At 42.1% G+C, this 18,957-nt stretch overlaps 1 protein-coding gene across 1 annotated transcript in view; it reads right to left on the bottom strand.

The window, feature by feature from the left end:
* Positions 1-18,957, bottom strand: part of reln (reelin) — a 99,201-nt gene that overhangs the window by 36,339 nt on the left and 43,905 nt on the right. Inside the window, exons 4-8 of the mRNA XM_008278927.1 lie at positions 12,552-12,622; positions 3,699-3,731; positions 3,491-3,569; positions 3,098-3,194; positions 320-371 (exon numbers count right to left, since the gene is read on the bottom strand). Of these exons, the coding sequence (XP_008277149.1) occupies positions 320-371; positions 3,098-3,194; positions 3,491-3,569; positions 3,699-3,731; positions 12,552-12,622 (332 nt within the window). The remainder of the gene's footprint in view (positions 1-319; positions 372-3,097; positions 3,195-3,490; positions 3,570-3,698; positions 3,732-12,551; positions 12,623-18,957) is intronic.

Genomic DNA, 18,957 nt, shown 5'->3' with positions numbered 1-18,957 from the left:
AAAAATACAACACCTCTAAAAACTCTGCCATGGCCTTCTGGGTGTCTTTCCAGAATATAGTAAATCATTCATTATTGTGATAGAGGGAGAGGGAGAGAAGAAACACAGAAATATAGTGTGTAGCAGCTGGCTTACTAACATGTAACAGGACAAGAGATGCTTGTTTCCTTGAGGATGACAAAGAGATCTATTGTCCTGGCTGGCTAAGTCCATTGCACACGGTGCTAATATGTCTTAAAAAAGGTCTCCTTCATAAATGTGCTATACAAATCTGTCAATGTAGTGTTTGCAGTGCAATGCGGTGAGATTCAATACTCACCCAGGGCGAACTGCAGGACGGAGGCTGTGCTGGTGTTGAGAGGTACAGTGGTCTGAGGAGGATACATAAGACAGCTTAGAATATCACCCATAAATAATAATACAAGAGGGGGAAGCACATGATTTATTGCGCTAAAGTAGTAATTTAAAAGTAATCTTAGGCCCTGTCCACACGCACAAGAGTATCATTCAAAAGCTGGCTTTTTCTGTGTGCTTTGGACTTTCATCTGCAGTTTTAAGTCACTGAAAACTGAGCTGTCTAGAAACTGTTTCCAGGGTAAAAATATTCAGAAACTTTGTAATACTTAGGCAGAGAAAACAGATTTTTGGCTTGTGAGAGTCAGCGTGTGTGCTGTTATCTTCTGTGTTTACATTCGGTGGATTTTTGTGCATCAGCGGCTGAGACCAAAGTAGCACTGGTACTAAACTTGCTAAGAGAACTTTTTCCACATTTACATATACAGTAGTGACTTGATAATCCGACACTAAATGTAAAACCTTCTTTCATGTTGGATAGCAAGGCTGTTGGATTGTCAAGACGGAGGTTGAAATATAAGGAGGGCTTGATACTTGAAGGGTAATTTGTTGTTTATATTTATTGTTTATCGCTGTAATAAACTATCTACATATATGATATTGTTATGGTGTCATAACATGTCACATTGTTTAATACTTCAAAGAACTTCAAAGCCCCAAACCAATTCTTCCTGTGTTCCACACATGTAGAGTTGTTTACTAAAGGACTGATGCAAACAACAAAAAATTCCTTATATAAAGTCTGTTCCAAAAAGAGCTTAATTAGTTGGGCAAACTCACTCAATAAGTGGGACTAGTGTATTGTTAGAACACTATGCATCACTGGATTTCACACCTAATTGGTCGGTTCTCTTGTGCACGGGCCCGTCGGTTGACATCAAAGGTGAGTAAATCTGTCTGATTGTTAGGTCAGATAATACGCCATTATGCTTATTTGTGACATAAGGTGTCATGTTGGAGTCGTACTCCAAGGCTGTTGTTATGTTCAGGCTATTTTTTATGGGTTCCGTTCGTTTTCCCTAAAAACCTGTCGGATAGCAAGATTTTCGGATTGTTAAGGGTCGGAATGTCGTGACTGTACATGTGTAATTATTATTCCATATTGTATAAAACAGAGGCAATAGAACTACTCAACACATATGATTCCCCACTTTCTTGATGCATCATTTTCCAGAGCCAGTAAAAGCTTTTTTTCAGGTTTCTAATTACCCAACATGACGCTCCAATGAGGGTTATGTTGGTGCTTATTGTTTCAGGCTTCACTTGACAACCCTTCAATCTTGTTTCTGATGTGAATTGACAGTTTTTTTGAGAACAAAGGAGGAAAAATTGCATTATATAACATGCCTGTGCATGTGTGGACAAGGCCTTAAACAGCGATGTCAGGCACTCCTAACCTGCCTAAAGACATTTCATTTTTCATTTAATACTATCAGAAGAATCAAATTTATTATATATTTATGTATAAATGTGTGTTTTAGCGTGTGTATATGTGTGTTTGTGTGCGACAGACGCAAATAGGTTGACAGGCGGTGTGTGTGCGTGAATGTATGCTGTCACTGCTGATGTTGCTGTATTTGTGACTATCTATGTGTAAATGTGTCTCTGTTTTTGGATGCGCACGCTTGTTGCACTTGACAGAAGAGCTGCCAGGCAGCGGCATCAAACATTTGGAACAGTGACAGACAAAGCAAATGCTTATCAGAGAAGTAAATAGAATCACGAGGCACTAAACACTTCTCTGCTGCCGACTGGCTTTCATCTCCTACAGCAGAACAAACAGTTTGAAATCAACTTTATAAAGATGCAAATAGGACATGAAAGAGTTTGATAAGCAATTATGAGTGTAAGTGTGTGAGTCTCTGTGCCACACTGTACGTCAGGCTCTTTCTCTTCAGTTACTACTGTACTGTAAAACAGGCACATTCCTGTGTCCTCCTTCAGTTTCACTTTTAAATGTAATACTTTGCATGCAATTCATAAACTTATGTGTCCTACAGCTGCATAAGAAATTTATTTTGGCTAAAGCTTCTAGACTAGAAATCCATTAACGCCAAACAGGTGCGGCAATATATTGAATTGGCAGCTGGAGATATATGAAAGAAAGCTTAAGCAGTTACACACACATACACTATATTATTGCAATCTGCTGACACAAAGAATAAAAACTGAACAAAGAAATCATGAAACACTAATGTGCATCTGCTTTTTTCTATCCCCACACGTCTTAAGCAGGGTTTATTATCTTTTTTTTTTATTAAGTCATGCTGTGCCTATCCACTGCAGACAGATCAAATGCATGTGTGATTTTGTTTCATCTAAGCTTGCTTTCATTAATTAGCAGTGGTCATAGCAGTGGATGAATGTTTGGAATATTTTACCTAGATTTTGCTCTCACTATAGATCAAACAGGTAATAGTAAACTGCAAGATATGTTATTTGGTTTATTGCTGAGAATTCATCCTCATAATCCCCCAAAATTTATTTCCATCCACTAAAACCAGGTCAGACAAATTTTCCTTCCTCTACCGCAATCAAACATCTCCTGCTTAGCTAGAAGAGTGAGTATGTGTATAGCGTTATGGCATAGAAAGATTTAAATATTTGTCTCCGCTGTGGTTACAGCTAGTATGTTATAATTTACAGTCAATGTGGTTGTGGTGACTGAGTGGTTGGATTGGATGTATGGTCAATGGGCCGTAAAATGCACAGTGGTTGCGCTGTGGTCGGACATGGCAGTTACCAGCTCTCGCTCTCCGAAGGGTTCACAGAAAGTGACCGCTCTGCCATGCATCAGTACACCGCACTGCTCTCCCACCTCACAGTTACTGCACTCAGACCTGAGAAGAGAAGAGAAGAGAAGAGAAGAGAAGAGAAGAGAAGAGAAGAGAAGAGAAGAGAAGAGAAGAGAAGAGAAGAGAAGAGAAGAGNAGAAGAGAAGAGAAGAGAAGAGAAGAGAAGAGAAGAGAAGAGAAGAGAAGAGAAGAGAAGAGAAGAGAAGAGAAGAGAAGAGAAGAGAAGAGAAGAACAAAAATTCAAGTTCCAACAAAAACAAGCATCTAGGTGCAGCACTGCAGATGTGGTGATAGTGACGGCACCCCAAGACTACAAGAGGACTTGCAACCTTTTCACCTACCAGATACTTGGGTCGAGCTCTCCTTGGAGGTTGGAGTCAAAGTCGTCACGCAGCAGAGCATGTTTCCCATGGAGCTCCACTAAACACATGCACCACATGCTCACAGTTAGAGACAACCTGTACCCATACTTTTCACGTAGTAGTTACCTGCGTTATTATGATATTAAAAGAGAAAGACATAACAACAAGTAATGAAATGCACACTCACCAAGACTAGGTCTCAATGGAGACTCAGTTGGAGCTGAAACAGACAAAGAACAGAATAAAGGCTGTGAGTTAAAGGTTTGCAACTTAGGCTATGTTCAGACTGCAGGACTTCATGCTCAATTCAGATTTTTTTGTGAGTTCGTTTACATTTCCAATTAATGCGACTTGTGATCTCCTGTGTGAACTTTACACGATCCAAAAGTATCCCGCATGCACAGAAAAGGATACAACAATGTCACATGCAGCGAGCGCGCTCAGTGTTTGCGAAAGTGAACATGGATGGTTAACAGTAGAGTGTATCTTGCGATTTTAAAGTTTTGTCCAACCAAAGAAATCTCGCTTTCCCTCCATTGACTGGACTCCACATTATCGTCTGCCATGTTTTTCTTCCCGCCTACTTGAATACACTACAGTGACGTCGTGTATCCACGACGTGTAGGTCGGATAAATGCGACCAGGCCATGGCAAAACATCAGATACCTATCGGATTTAGGACCACATATCCAAGTGATCTGGGTCACATTTGAAAAAATCGCATCTGTGTTGTTCAGACTGTCATGAGAAGATCAGATACAGGTCGCGTAGGGGCAAAAAAAATTGGATTTGGGTCATTTTAGTCTGCTGTCGGAACATAGTCATATTGTATCTACAGGTGTAGTCCCATGGCAGTCTTGGGTCTTTCATGGGCAGATCTAGAGCTGGAACCGTGCATGTGCATCTACATGTTAGCATAGGGATAGGAGTAAATGTACAGACCACACAGACTGTTCATATGTGTGCTTTGCTATGTTAATTGCACAGTTACAGTATGTATTAGTTAAGAGCTGGGAAACGCCACCAATCTTAGATCATCTCTAAGCGAAACAAACTTTCTCTGTGTCCTGGCCGACCATGGCCGCAGTGTTCTGGCTACTGATGGTAATTCCTTTCGGTAATGAAAGGCCGGGCCGCTGTGATTAATGGTTCAATGGCAATTAACCGCCATCCTCCCCAGAGGCGCCTGTGTGCTGTAATCTGTAGCCACTGCCTAGCTAACACACTCAACCATCAATCTCTCCCAGGGGATACACAGCGTTGAGAAGAGGCAGGAGGTGAATGAAGTGGGGTTGTGAGCGTTAGGACATAATGAATCATCAACAGGTTTAAAAAAAAAAGGAAAAAGGAAAAAAAGAAGGTCTAACTCAATTACTGAGAACACTTGGTAGAATACAGTCTGAGTTCACGTTTTAGCAAAATGCCATGAAGAGGCTGAGTGCGGGTGTGGCCTTTCTTTGTGCTGGAATAGGGAAATTTAAAACTTAATAAATAGAACTAAGAATTATTTTGATTGATTAATTTGGTGGAAAGAATGTTTTACTAGGTAGTGGGGGAAAAAAGCAAAGTAGTGCAGACTTGCAAGTTTCAAACTTAGGAGCTTCCCATGTGTACATGTAAAATTCCATTACTGAGAACATAAAGCAGGATACAGTTTGCATACATTTGGTTTGTCTTGTTATGGAAAATTTTTGTCAGTGTTAAGACATGTTACTGAGTTGAGTTTTAACTTCATGATCAGTCTGTTGCTGTTGAATGACACAGTGACCTCAGTCAGAGCTACTGTGTTACACGTCACCCTTCAATTCCTTTGAGCTTCTTTACTCTGCTCTGGTAGGTAAGGTGTTTTAACTCCAGCCTCACTCCAAGCTCCAAGAAGGATAATCTGCCCCAGTCTTCTCCACCCAGGATGAGCCTGCACACCTGATAAGACTTTCTTAGATAACACACCAGGACTCGTTCCAAAGTTTAACTTAAGACTCCTTTTCAAACATTTGAGAAAGCCTAGTTAAAGCCCCTATAAACAACAGAACCTGAATCAAGAAAGGAGGGATTATATATAAAAAAGGGTTTCCTACTATCGTAATGGCTCTGCAAATGTCTTTACTTTGAGCTCAAGCTTCGCTTTCATTAGCTGCCCTCATTTTTTTTTTTTTTTTGCCACTGGATCCAAATGCCGGGCTTTTAGAAATGGATTTAGTGTTCAAACAGTGGTGGCAAAAGTTTCGTGCTGACTGTAGAAGTTGGAGTTTTAGTGGCCTGTGTGACAGAGCTGGCTGGTTCAGTGGCTGCGACTGTTGCTGCTGCTCCAGTGGCCCCTGATGCTCAGCTCCGTGGCTGCAGCTCCGGCTTGGCAATGAAGCCCATTAAAAGCAGATCAAAGGGCCGTCTTTCTCTGTCTCCCTTTCTCTCCCTCTAATCCTCCAAAGTTTGCTGATTCAGAACATGTTTAGACGAGCCATCAATCCCAGCACGCGTAACTCTCTCCGTTTCTTGTATCTAATTAACATATAATAACAATCAGACGTGCAGTTGTGTGCTCAGTTTACATGCCAGTCTCACATATTCAACCTGAAAAGCGCACGTACTGAAACTTAGTTCCTGGTAATCCACCCTCTCCAACTCACACACAGTCATAAATGCTTGGTTGGTTGATAAATCTGCTCTCTATAGTCTTTTCCTGTCTCTCTTTTAAACAAACCCTTCTAAATCGCTTTCAGTCTTTCTAGTGAGGCCATTTGGCTGGAGAAAGGCCCAGAAGATTTTTTTTTTTTTTGGGTGGATAATCCCTTCAAGCTTCCAAAAAGGCCTCATTTACAGTTTTCTTTCTCCATGCTTCATCACGCTCTCCTTCTGTCTCTCTCGCTTTCCTTCTATCGCAATCTTTCCCTCCTGCCCACCCCTCCATCCGCACCCATTCCGTCTCTCTCTGCCTAACCCTCTGTGCATCAAGAGCAGACAGTGGTGCTCATTTCTCTTGGATTAATCCCCTCTCACTTTCTTAAAGACTTCAATTACTGCCTCCTCTATTAGCAGCTCATCTCTGCTAATGCCTGTATCTCCCTGGCCAGGGCTTAAACACACAAGCATCCAGAGGGACACACACACACACACACACACACATACAGAAATGCACACAGACGGCTTTGCCTTCCACAGCTGACCCAACCATCTCGGCTATTTCTCTGCTATGCACATGCACGCATATGCGCACAAATAAACAGAAGCAACAACTAAGAGGGACTTTTCAGTAAACTACACCGGGACTCAAATCGGATGGGTGCTGATGAGCCGGGTTGGGGGTGCAGCGAGGGGGGACTAAATGAGCATAAGCTTTGGCAGACTCAGACATCTTGGCACAAAGAGTGCAGGGCACAAGTCATGTTAAATCTTCTCCCCCTCTTCTCCTCATCTTCCAGCTCTAATCTTCTCTCCCTCCTCTTTTCTCCCCACCCTGTAAACTGCACTCGCTCCTCTCCCAATCTCCCTTGTTCTCGTCTCGTTTGCTCTTTTCCCCCTTCGTCTGACTCATATCCTTGACGACGTGAACCGCATTTGAAGTCGAGTTGCTCTTGTCTAACTGGTGGTTGCAATTACTGACTCACCAGGGCGCAGGATGCTGTTGTTTTTTCTTCTACAATGACTGAAAAGAGATGGTTCTCCAGGGTCAGACTGCAGCCACTTCGCTCCACTCAGCAAAAACAGGGCCTTTGTGTGAGCTTTAATTGGCATCTTTACAATAATCATAGGTGAGTGGAAGCCAGCAAGGAAGTAACACTCACTACCATTTTCCAATTTCCACGTTACCTTTTGTAGCTGTGTTCGTAAGGAAAGGCAGAATCCAAAGTAAAGTCCTTTTTCTTGACAATAGTGAGAATTATTCTAGTCTAGCCGAGGCTCTCAAAGCAGGACAGACTTATTTAGCATGCAGATTTTGGCTTTTTGTGTTCATCTCTTTGGCAAACATCTTCTGTCTGTCAGTGTGTTAGAGACGGGCACAACCAACAACATATTCATTCACATATTGTCACCCTTTGCTTGTTGAAGTTGAGTAAATAGGGTCATTCCAGGAAAAAAAATAAAAAAATCAAACAAAATAGCAAAAAGAGGAGAAAGTGTAAAGGTCAGAAGAACAGACAGAAAGGCTGGGAGGAGAGACAGGAAAAAATAGAGGAGAAAAGATGGCTAGAGGCGATGGTCAGGACCCGAGAGGAGAAAACATACAGACAACCGAGAACTCAAGGTTTCTTGCAAGTGAGCAGTGAGGGATGGCAGGCGAGCTGGCATCCAGCCAGGCAAGCAGGCCGGCCGGCAGACTGGGTGGGTGGCGAGGAGGTGGGAGAGGGTAGGCCACCCGTCCCTCCTCTGTTGCGCTGTGATCAGGCGTCCCTTAGGGAGCAGTGGCCTCTTTGAGTTATATGTCCCTTTAATAATCCATCTGGGTTGCAGTGCACTTGGCCAGACCCATAAAGATCTGATTTATGCTCTTGCTGGAAATGAGAGGACTCGGCGATGCTGGGCAGAAAGCAGGGACTGCTGGCCCTGCTGTCAGGAGATAGAACTGATGGACGGCCTACAGCGCCATTCAACACCCTCAACGACTCCACCCTTTACCACGGAGCACCCTTTCCTCACCCACCCCAGCCTTCCCTCATCCCCCACCTTGGCTGCTCTCGTCTTGGCTTAATAACTCTTTTTATGGTCACTCAGTAGAAGCAGAAATCTACTTCTGCTTCATCTTCCTGCTTGTCTGTTCTTATACTTTCCGCCATTTAAAACTGTGGCGGTAATTTGCATTTTGCCATGTCATGCTTTAAAGCATCTCTTGCAGCATGTGCTGATTGGTGTCACAAACTACTCCGTTGCGCTGCGCATTTCACTTGGTTGCAGCAGTATTTTTCAGACTCCCATTAGTTCTGACTCCTGAACCCACATATATAAACAAAATATGGGGATTTTTTTTTTTCCTTCCATGCAGGTTGTTGGCTAAAGTGACGGGGTGTAGATCAAAGCAAACTGGAAGGGATGTTGGGGGAATGAATTGGAGGCAGATTGAAGGGATGGGGTGAAGAAGTGTGCTGGCACAGCAGAAAAGAGCTGTGAGCACAGGGGGGAGCAGTGTGTCTGGGACCAGGCATCCCCCAACACTGCTAGACAGATTATTTTACACACATGTACACACACACAGACAAATCCAGCCCCTGCTTATGTCTAAGCAGGCTTTTAGGGGCTTTCTGTTACTGAGAAGCAAAGTGTTGCATGTCAGACGTTCCACTGCGAGTTGAAGGATTATATCTCTCTTCTCCTTTCTTTATCCCTAAATCTTGTATTTACATTCGAATTTATTTGAATGATCTACGTCGGTCTTCATCTCTGTGTTAATATAAAATCAAATTCCTGCTTTTACCTTCTTTTTTTTCCCCCTAGCTCCTCGGCTAATCTGCCCATTTGTTCTTAAAGTCTTCACCGTGGCTGATCGGCCCTGATTGTCTGCCCTCTGCTTCGCTCCCTCAATCCTTCCGTTCTCTTTTTCACCTTCTCTGCCTCTCCTCCATGGATCATAACCCTGCTTTAGATAGCTTTCATTTCTCCGGCTCTTCAAAGCTCGAGTCTTAAGCATATGAACTTCTGAAGTGGCTTGAGCTGGCCCCCGTATCTTTTATTTCACTTTGAATGCTAATGCCTAGATTTGAAGTAACTTTGCTCCGAGCACCCTGCACTCTCTTTGCCACTCCGCAGCTGAATTTGGGAAGGTAGTCTATTTGATCCCATCGGAAAGGAGGAACCTTCAAACCGCTGTCTGACTTTGTTGAGGGAGCTAAGACAATAAACACGATTTATGTTTAGAGCTGGTTTCTGCATAATCGCACTTCTTTACAAGGTTATGCAGGTTCGGCTGCACCGCTACACTGTTTGTGCAATGTCAAAGTAGTTCCCAAGGTTCATTCTTATGTCAGGAGGGTTGCACAATCTAGTTTCATGGGGTTTTTATGTATTTTTAGTCTGTTGAAGTTGGAGGTTTTGGTTTGTAAAAAGGAAGAGGAGTTGACTATTGTGAGTTAGATCAGGGGAGTAGAGGAAAACGACACTTGTCTCTGCGTTGAAATAAGCAACTAAGCTTAATAAGTGTCATCAGAAGGCAGCGGTGTCGGCTATATTACGCAAGGTTTTAAAACAGTGAGTAGAAGAAGCCGGCATTCACATACTTTTTCTTTTTACTTTAAGTACTTTCTACTGCTGCCCTCACAAAGTATGTACTGTTTCATTTAATATGCGTACAATCGGGACCTGCTACTTAGTCATAATAATGCATCTTAAACTTTAACCGCTGCGAGCTGTAATCTGTTTTGGCAGTTCATGCTTGCTTATATTTGCGTGAGACACCAAGACATCGTGATGTAACTATGCAGAGGCTTGTGGGTCAGAACGGACAGAAAAGCCAACTGTACGTGATCCAGTTACCTTGAAGAAGAAGAAGATTTGCGCATTAACTGTTTTTCGAAAAAGTCAAAAGCCACCTCAAGTGAGCGAAAAAAAAATTTGCGAAACCAGGGACGTTTTTCTGAATTAACAGAAGGGGGCAGTATAGGTAACATTCCAATGGCAGTAATAAACAGAGTAGAAGAAGCTGGACATACAATAACCACTTTAAAGAAGTAGAAGGAGAAACAAATACACTTTTTGCATCTATTAGAGAAAAACAGAAGTATGCAGAATTGTCAGCTGGTGTTGGCTATGTTTTATGCTGTCCAGAGGTGAAGACAATGAAAGAAGCAGGCACAGCTGATCAGTCATGTGAGTTTAATGTTCGCTACATTAGAACATTTTTTTAAAGGTGTTTTCATTACCCATTATGAGAATTAGCACATTTTTTGAAAAAGTAAAAAAAAAAACTCTTCTTGCAAACTTTTTTTTTTCCTGATTTTGCTTCTTCCATTACGTTTTTCTAATTTGTTGCTTCAAAATATGCATAAAAATACACATTTGCTGTTAGCACTACCCACAAAAGACCAGAAATAATCAGACCCATTTCTCTCCTTGATCTCCTTTGACCTGTTGTTGCCCGTGGCTTGTTCATGTCTCATTTGTAATTCAGATTTTCTGGTAGTTCGGCACCACAAAGACTGACACCTTATTGGCGGTCGGCTACCCTGCAACAAGGTCGGCCGCCCGCTCACATCTAATGTTTCACCGCTTATTTTTTGTTAATGACGTTTAATTACCCCACTACCTCTATCCTACACTCAAATCACCTGCAATTTATGACCTTCAAGCTTCTCATCAGCACTATCTCTTCCTCCCACCGTCTTCGCCCTTCTGTCCTCTTTTACCAAAGAGACAATGAAACTGTCATTAGCGACATCTGTAACTGATAGCTCCGCATTCCTCAGCTATCTTTCCTATCTGTCCCTTATCACTGTCACCACTCTGTATCTCATCTCACCACCCGCTCTGCCCGTCATACCTGCACATGTTCACTATAGATTATATTTACTACACTACCTCACTGCTAGTTTCTCTACCCGTTCCCATTTACAACGTGTCTCCTCCAAGGTCTAAATCTCCGCTTTTCAGCTTGTCTGCTGTGAGTAGCTGTGTGTCAGTGTGATACTGCCGGGTCTTGGCATTAAGCAACTACGTGACTGTTGTTGGCTGCAGATATTTCATGTGCAGAGGGAGAAGATTGGGGCAGTGTGTCAGTGGTGGTGAGAGGATGAGCTCTCGGGCAACGGGACAAATGAGAGAAGCCTGGTCGCTCCCTCTCTCTGTCACTCTTCCAGGCTTGACTCCAGGCTGGTTGGGCTCTGTGCCCCATCTCCTCCAAGTGGCATGAAGGCATGAATTTAAGCACTCTGTCCTTGGCATGTGCTACAATGGTGGATAGTGTCTCCAATGACCTACTGGCAGACGCACTCGTAGTAAAGAGTCCCCAGAGACCAAACACAGCGCTAGAGCTGCAACAAATAATCCAATAATTGATCAGTGGCAACTATTAAATTCATTGTCAACTGTTTTGATTAGCGATTCATCAGTTTGAGTATTTTTATTTATTCTTTCTTTTTTTTAGTAAAAAAAACCCAAAAACCTCCATTTTCTGTAATTTCTTCTTTTAAAGTTTAAACATTTTCTAGTTTCCATACTCTTTGGGTTGGAAACAAAACAACACCTCAGGCTTTGGGTAAAATTGATCAACATTTTTTATTTATTTATTTATTTTTTTACCATTTTCTTCCATTTCAAAGACCAAAAAACTAATTGATTAATTGATAAAATAATCGATAGTTGCAGCCCTATGCAGTGATAAGTTTTTATTTCTGATGAAGACCAAGTTCTCATGGAAAGATACAGTATTTCGAAGCTCAAATTCTACCATTTCGCTCCCAAAACGGTTAGTAAAAAAGACCCCAGCAGCAGTTAGTGTACTTATCCACTTTCAGCATTAAAGTCAAATTTTGATCTACAAGGAGGAGTTCTTGAGTGAGGAGGAGGGAGGCTTCTTTCCTGTAAACAAGCAATTATACACACTCAGCGTGCAGAGTGCGACTGCACTGTCTGTCAATAGCTACTTAAGGCTGTCACAGAAAGTGGATGTAAGAAGTGTTGGCCATAAAGCGTAAATCTCTGGCAGAGAGAGAGAGAGAGGATGGGGGGGAAGAGCTGAGTTTAGCATAAGCTGAAATTAAGCTGGCAATATAGGACATCCGAATATCTCTGGCTCTGGCTGCATCATTAGGCAGAAAGAAAGCCAGGAAGAGCTGCAACGGTACAGTCATGAAGAAACGGTGCATCAACTGCTTTCCGACATCCATATTCTGACAATGTATGCATACAATATGGCAGACAGTAATAGGAGGTGAGAGGAGGGTTCATTATGTAAATATGTCAGTGCATATGTGCGGGTTAACGTACATATATCTGTGCAGACATGAATATATTTACCTGTAAGAGCAACATTCGTTATGCAGGTGTCATGCCATAGAAGGGAAGAGGTGTATGTGTATGTGTGTGTGTATGTGTGTGTGTCGTCACTGCTACTCACCTCCCTGCTCGCAGAGCTGCTGGGCCAACGCATCCTTGAAAATGATCTGTCCTCGATGTGTTGCTGTGGCTCTGAGAGCAAGAAGGAAAAGTTGAGAGAAAAAGAGAAGGAGAGAAAAATCATTAAAACGACAGCAAGGAGAAACCTTAACTTATCCTCCCTGATATATGAAGATCAATGCGGCACAGATGGCGTCGTTTTCGACTAAACCAAAATGTGTTCGAGCATCCAACTTAAAAGAGCACATTTTGGGAAGTTCATTATGATGTGACTTTGAGGTAAAAACAACAAGAATCTCCCTCAGACAGAATCCTGCCAAAATGGCCATTTCAACAAGCTTCCTTACACCTATGCAGAAGATGTTTACATACGAATGACCGAAATGGGAAACATCAAGAGAGGTTAACGATACATACAGATTATCATATTCATGACATAAAATTTTTCTGCTTGCACAGTACACAGTAGAGTGTGAGTTATCAAACATCCTCCAGTATCGTTATTCTCTGTGCTACCACGGCACTCTTGGATGCTGGTTTAAATTTAACTGTATGTTGCGTGCTGTATGTACAGAATACAATATGAATTTCCTTCCATTGGCCATGAAATGCATTATTCATGGGAAAATGGAGAGATCTTTAAAAATCTAAGAGGGTGAAATGGTTCAGAGTGCAGTGGGATCTTTTACACAGACACTGAGACATGCTGTACTGTCCTGTAGCCATGCAGAAAGAGATCCACTATCACTTCCAACAGCAGAATGATACGGGCCGAAGATGCACACTGAAGAAGCCACTTCAGTGCAGAAATGTGCTACCATTCCAAACTAATAACAAATACAACAGCAATGGCACTGCTGTTACTACTACTAGTAATAACAGTAAAACTTAAACAGATGTTTTGCAGTTTAGGTAAAAATAGAGGATAACACTAATATAATAAAAACTGAAAAAGCCCATAACTGAGACACAAAGGAGAATGAGGTCGAAAGATCTCAGGGTTTGGAAGACGCTGCAATTTCCAGAGAGGCCTTGAAGGGAGTTATTGGAAAAAAAATATAAGTTTTAGAGCCTCATTCCAGTTGGTGGCAGCAGCAAAATAGGCAGTATAGTGGTCCCATGAAGGAAACTTCTGTGCGACAACACTACAGTTCTAGATGGCTAGTATCTGTGTAGTGCCCCACTTCTACAGTATAACCTACATCCCAACCTCACAATACACAAAAGGAAAACAACTTTGGTGGGACTGAGGTCAAAAACATAAAGCAGAGAAATATCACAGCTGTGATGTGTTTCCTCACTCACTGCTTGCACTCTTACCGCTTGGAGAGTGGAGCAGTTGTCTCATCTGGCACACAGACAAAGTTTTTTAAATGTTGCAATTAGGCTTTGGTATTAATTATTAACATCATCTGCGGCTTGTAAATCTGAGCAACTTCCTGCTAAAGTACGCACTGAAACAACTATGTGTGCCACCCACATACAGGGAGAAAGTCTCTTTAGGGGGTAAATATGGAAAGTCCTTTGTCTTGGTTTTTGACATGCAAGAACCTGCTTGTGTTCTTCACACTGTTGTCTCTATGTTCAGGGTATTTCCAGGTTCTACAGACATTCCACAATATTTCAAACATTTAAGTGAAATCAATACAACTTTCAGTAACCTCACTATGATTTCAAATTCGCTTCTATGGAAGTGATCCAAGGAGATTTCTGCGTGCTGTGCCATACTCAGTCAACATACTGTACATGGGGAGAGGATTAAAACTAAGCAAAGATTTACGGGGTGCACACAATATGGTGGGTGCCTGAGTCAGTGAGGCTCACACACTCTCTCTTTCTCCTTTATGCTCCCTTGCAGAAACACACAGACAGCTGCCTGCATTATGGACGTGCAGTCGTTTTAATTACACTTGGAGGACGTATTACATGCGCAGTAGATCAGCGTCTAAATATTCCATTTTGTGGCTGCAACGCTACATAAAGTTTGGGCTGCACACCAGCCTTCATAGAGGACTCGTGTGGATTTGACCAGACAACAAGATTTACATGGCTTGAGCCCTAGTGGACACAAACGTACGCGCAGGTGCGGAAAGTTCAACACTGGCCTTCTTCATCATTTCTCCTTTTTCTTCTACAATCCCATGTGGATTTTGCCTCTCACCTCCCAAACTCTATCCACCCTGCAGAGTCAGGCCTTTTATGGGTGCCAAGGCATTTACACGTTCATCTCGGCTCATGAATAATGAACAGGTCCCTCATTAATTAATAAAGACCTCTTGCGTCTGTGCAGAGCTGGGGAGAAAACATACTTAATTACACTCACATTTCAGAATTGGGTGAAAACTAATTTGAGTTTGGTATTTATGAATAAAAGATGGCGCGTAACGAACAGCGGGTGGGGATGTAGGAACAAGGCCGTTAAATATTTACTAAACACAGTCTCAGCTCGAGTTCACTAAACAGATTCTGTTAGGTGCCGGGGAATAGGGCGCTCTATCAAAAAAGTACATGTCCTGTACACAAATTGAAGACAAACACACTTACACATATTCATCTATGACAGCAAACCTTTCGAAGCAAAAGCCCCGCAAGTCTGACGGTAGTGTAAGAATTATTCACATCTTTGGCTTAAGTGCAAATGCTTGTGCTGCAATATAAAATTAGAATATAAATATAGACAACTGACCAAAAATCAGCTTTCAATTTAAGTACAAAAGTACTGAAAGTAATCACACTACACAGCAGAATGGCTACTGTTAAAGGGAAACTGTTATGTAGTCAATTTTTGGATTATTATTTCTGACACATAAAGGCACTTAAATGTTGAAGCTGGTTGAGGTGGAGCTACTTTTAACCATCTATGTACTGTAGGAGTGTTTAATCCATAACAATGAAAGACATTTTATAAATTTGTTTTGTTGGCCAATAAAAAACAAGATTTTGCCTCTGAAATATAATTTAGTGTAAGTATAAAGTAAATCGGACCATAGAAGTGCCTCAAAATTCTGTGAAAGCTGCATAATACTGAAGAATGCAATCATGCTGAAGTGTTGCTGAAGCAATATATGTATAATGATGTTGTTTTATTTCCCTCCAATAAATAAAAAGGCCAAACAAATGACAGAAAAGATCTTCAGTGGAGAAAAGTGATCCTCTCTGTAAAGTGTGCGAGTGTATGGGTGGCCTGTGTGACTTAAAACCACGTATGTCATTAAAACAGTAGCCAGGAGAGGGCATTTAGGTCTGAGCCGGAGAGTGTGTGTGATCGGCACAGCGCGACGCCACTGTCTGTCCTGCCATCACACTCCACTGGTTCAGCGTGTGTCTCTCATTACCGCCTCCACTCTCGGAGCCACACACACACACACACACACACACACACACTGAGCGAACAGTGCAGAGAACATTTACTGAATATCTAAATGTTAATTTGACTTTCTTTGAGGGGCGGGCTGGGTGGGGCAATTAAGAGCCTTAATGTGTTGCTGTTTTTTTTTCTTTCCTCTCCTCTCTTCCTCCTCTGATTCAAACGAGGGATCATTCATCTTCTGAAAATAAGTGTCATCCTCTCCCTTCTCATTAGTCTGGAGCAGAAAATCAGAGATGGGGGGGAAAAGAGAACGAGGGATCGAGGAAGATGAAGGAAAAAGATGAGAACTGCGAGAGAAATGTGGATAAATGGAGGGGGAAGGGAAGGGGAGGGGAGTTGGGATTTGGTCAGAGGAAATGGAGATGGGGGTTAGATGGCCTTGTCTTTCAAAGTCCACAATCTGCTGTCAAATAGCGAGGCGTGCAAGTAAAGGCAGACACACACACACACACACACACACACACTCTAAGCCATATATGAGCTTTAACATGTATGCAGATGGACAGGCTGTCACTCAAAGAGCTCCCAAAAGGGCTTGGAGTGGGTAATTACCAAGCATGTCTTCCATGTTAGATTACATGTTGCTGTCGGCCATAAGTATCCCCCAGGAGCCAGCTTGACAGCTCCCTGCTAACCACACACACACGCCACACACATATATATTTATACACACACACAGTGGGGAACATAGTTGATTTACCCTAAAGCCAAATGCATGTTAAATATAGCCGCTGCTTCTTAAAAACAGAAATTTCAACGATTAGTGACAAACTTTTGTGTAATTTTTTTTTCTTCTCTCTACGCAAACAATTATATCCGAGGGTAGAGAACACACACGTTGCCTCACTCTTCTTCCCCTCGTTAGACAACACTCCCATCCCGTTCTCCTCAAATCCCAATTAAAAGCTCATTTTCTCTCCCAGCTCACTAGGCCTGTTGGTAATCATGATTAATATGAGGAGTTTCAGTGGGGTGCAGTTGTAGTCGCCAGCAGTGATTTGGTGCATTTGGACCTAGCCCTTAAAATAATACACCCTAATTGGTTGATTTATCTTCCCTGTTGAGTACCAGCTGTGGTTATGGCACCGCAATCAGGGACAATGGAGAGGCAAAACGAAGAAAAAGATGAGACAATGAACAAAGTGAAATCAAAATTCTGCTAGCTCCAGAAAAACCACCAACCGGGAGCCAAATAAAACGTAGATTTTCTCGATTCTTGACTACGAAGGTGCAACTGGCTTCGCGGAATCACATTAGTCCTTATCCCTCCCCCCACCCGCCCCTAAATTAATTAATTGAAAAAGGCTCTTGGAGAACATGCAAATTTAATGAAGCTCCACAGAGGAGGGATTTGGGAGTTGTTTGGCAAATTACCTGCTTGTTAGCACAGGGTCATTGAGAGTTATAGCTCCAAATACAGCCGGAAGAAGCGTAGAATTGCTCAGTACACAGCTTAAGGAGAAGAGCAATTGACCTTGACTACTGTTAGTGAGTAATAATTAGAGAGATTAGGAAAACAACAGTACTTAGGAGTAAATATGTGAGGGAGACAAGAAGCAGAGTTGAGTCTACACAAGCAGCGGATTTTTCAGATCGAGGCAAATCCATGTGCTGATAAAAACTTGTTTCTGTTTAAACTTGAAAACAGCAACTGTAGAGAATAGAAAACTGGACAAATCTTATAAACCTTAAGTCTCCATTCTTTACTTTCTCCGTGAGGGTCAGACTAGGACAAGAAGAGCAGAAAGAGGAGAATCAGCTGTATTTACTCAGAGTCAACAACAGAGAGATGAATTCCTGCGACTGGTCATGTCTGTTATTTATCAAAATAGAGCGCCTTTGCAGAACAGGCGGAGCAGAATGTGGATGAATAATTTGAGACAAAGTACATCTGGGGCAGCCCCGCACTCTGATGGTTTATTATGCTGCATTTAAAATCAAGTGCTTTTCTTTTTTTTCAATCTTCACGCCCTATTTCATTTCGGTGGTCAAACGTCCCAGCAGGTGGGACGGCAACCTTCTGATAATGAGACTGTGTGATGTTGGGGCAGCACATATGTGATGTGGACAATATGTGGCAGTATTGATCAGAGCACTGATGTGTACTCTACATAGATGTGTGTGCATGTGAGTTGCTGTATACACACGAGCATGTACATAATGACAGGGGTCATGGACCGTCTCTGGGGAAATAAGACAATATCAATAATGGAGACGCCTTCATGGTAAACAGCAACAGGAGTCTGGGCTCTACGCTTGTGAGAAGCACAGAGACGGGGTTTGTCTGTAAAAGCCGATGATTTACTGTTAAATTCTGACAGGAAAAGTTTAAGAAAGGTTAAACACATGAATATGTGAGATATAAGAGTTGCTGTCTTAAATGTGAATGTGTGATATATGAAAATTGGAATTATATGGATGGACCGTGTCAGATTTGCAGCTCTGGTTGGTTTGTAGAGAAAAAAAAGTGGGTTGGATTTATACGCTCTGTCATCTTTCACATTTCTCCTCCATATTTCTATATCTACTATGCCAAAACGCGATTACCTTGAACCAATCATTCATGTTCCCTGGCCCAGCGTCCACAGTGAATCTGTCACCCAGCCACAGGCCAATATGGAGCTTTAATGATGAGGGGAGCTCATTAACCAGTGATTTTATGTTAAAACAGACTCAAAGATTGACTTAAATAATAGCAAATCAATGGAGCGGTCTAATACCAAGAGATATCAGGAACTGGGTGAGATAGGTCACCTGTCAGCCTGGTGTCTGAACTCTGACCTCTGACCTCTGATTAATACAGCAAGCTGTCTATCATTCTGTCCGTCACTATCACTCGATGAGATGAGCTCAGGGCAAATTATTGTTATTATTATCAATTGATCACGTTATCCACTGATTGAGTTGCCAAGTTTCCAAAAAGGACAAATGCATTTGAAGCTTTTCTGAGGGTATAAATATTTATCAGCATCGTATTGACTGCTGAAGCCATTGTTGTTAAGGCAGGTGGAGTCAAGCTGGCTAAGAGCTATACATC

The sequence above is a fragment of the Stegastes partitus genome, unplaced genomic scaffold (genome assembly GCF_000690725.1).
Source record: "Stegastes partitus isolate 25-593 unplaced genomic scaffold, Stegastes_partitus-1.0.2 Scaffold138, whole genome shotgun sequence".
Classification (NCBI taxonomy): domain Eukaryota; kingdom Metazoa; phylum Chordata; class Actinopteri; family Pomacentridae; genus Stegastes; species Stegastes partitus.
Note: the sequence above shows the minus strand (reverse complement) of the source record. Positions and strands in the feature narration are given on the sequence as shown.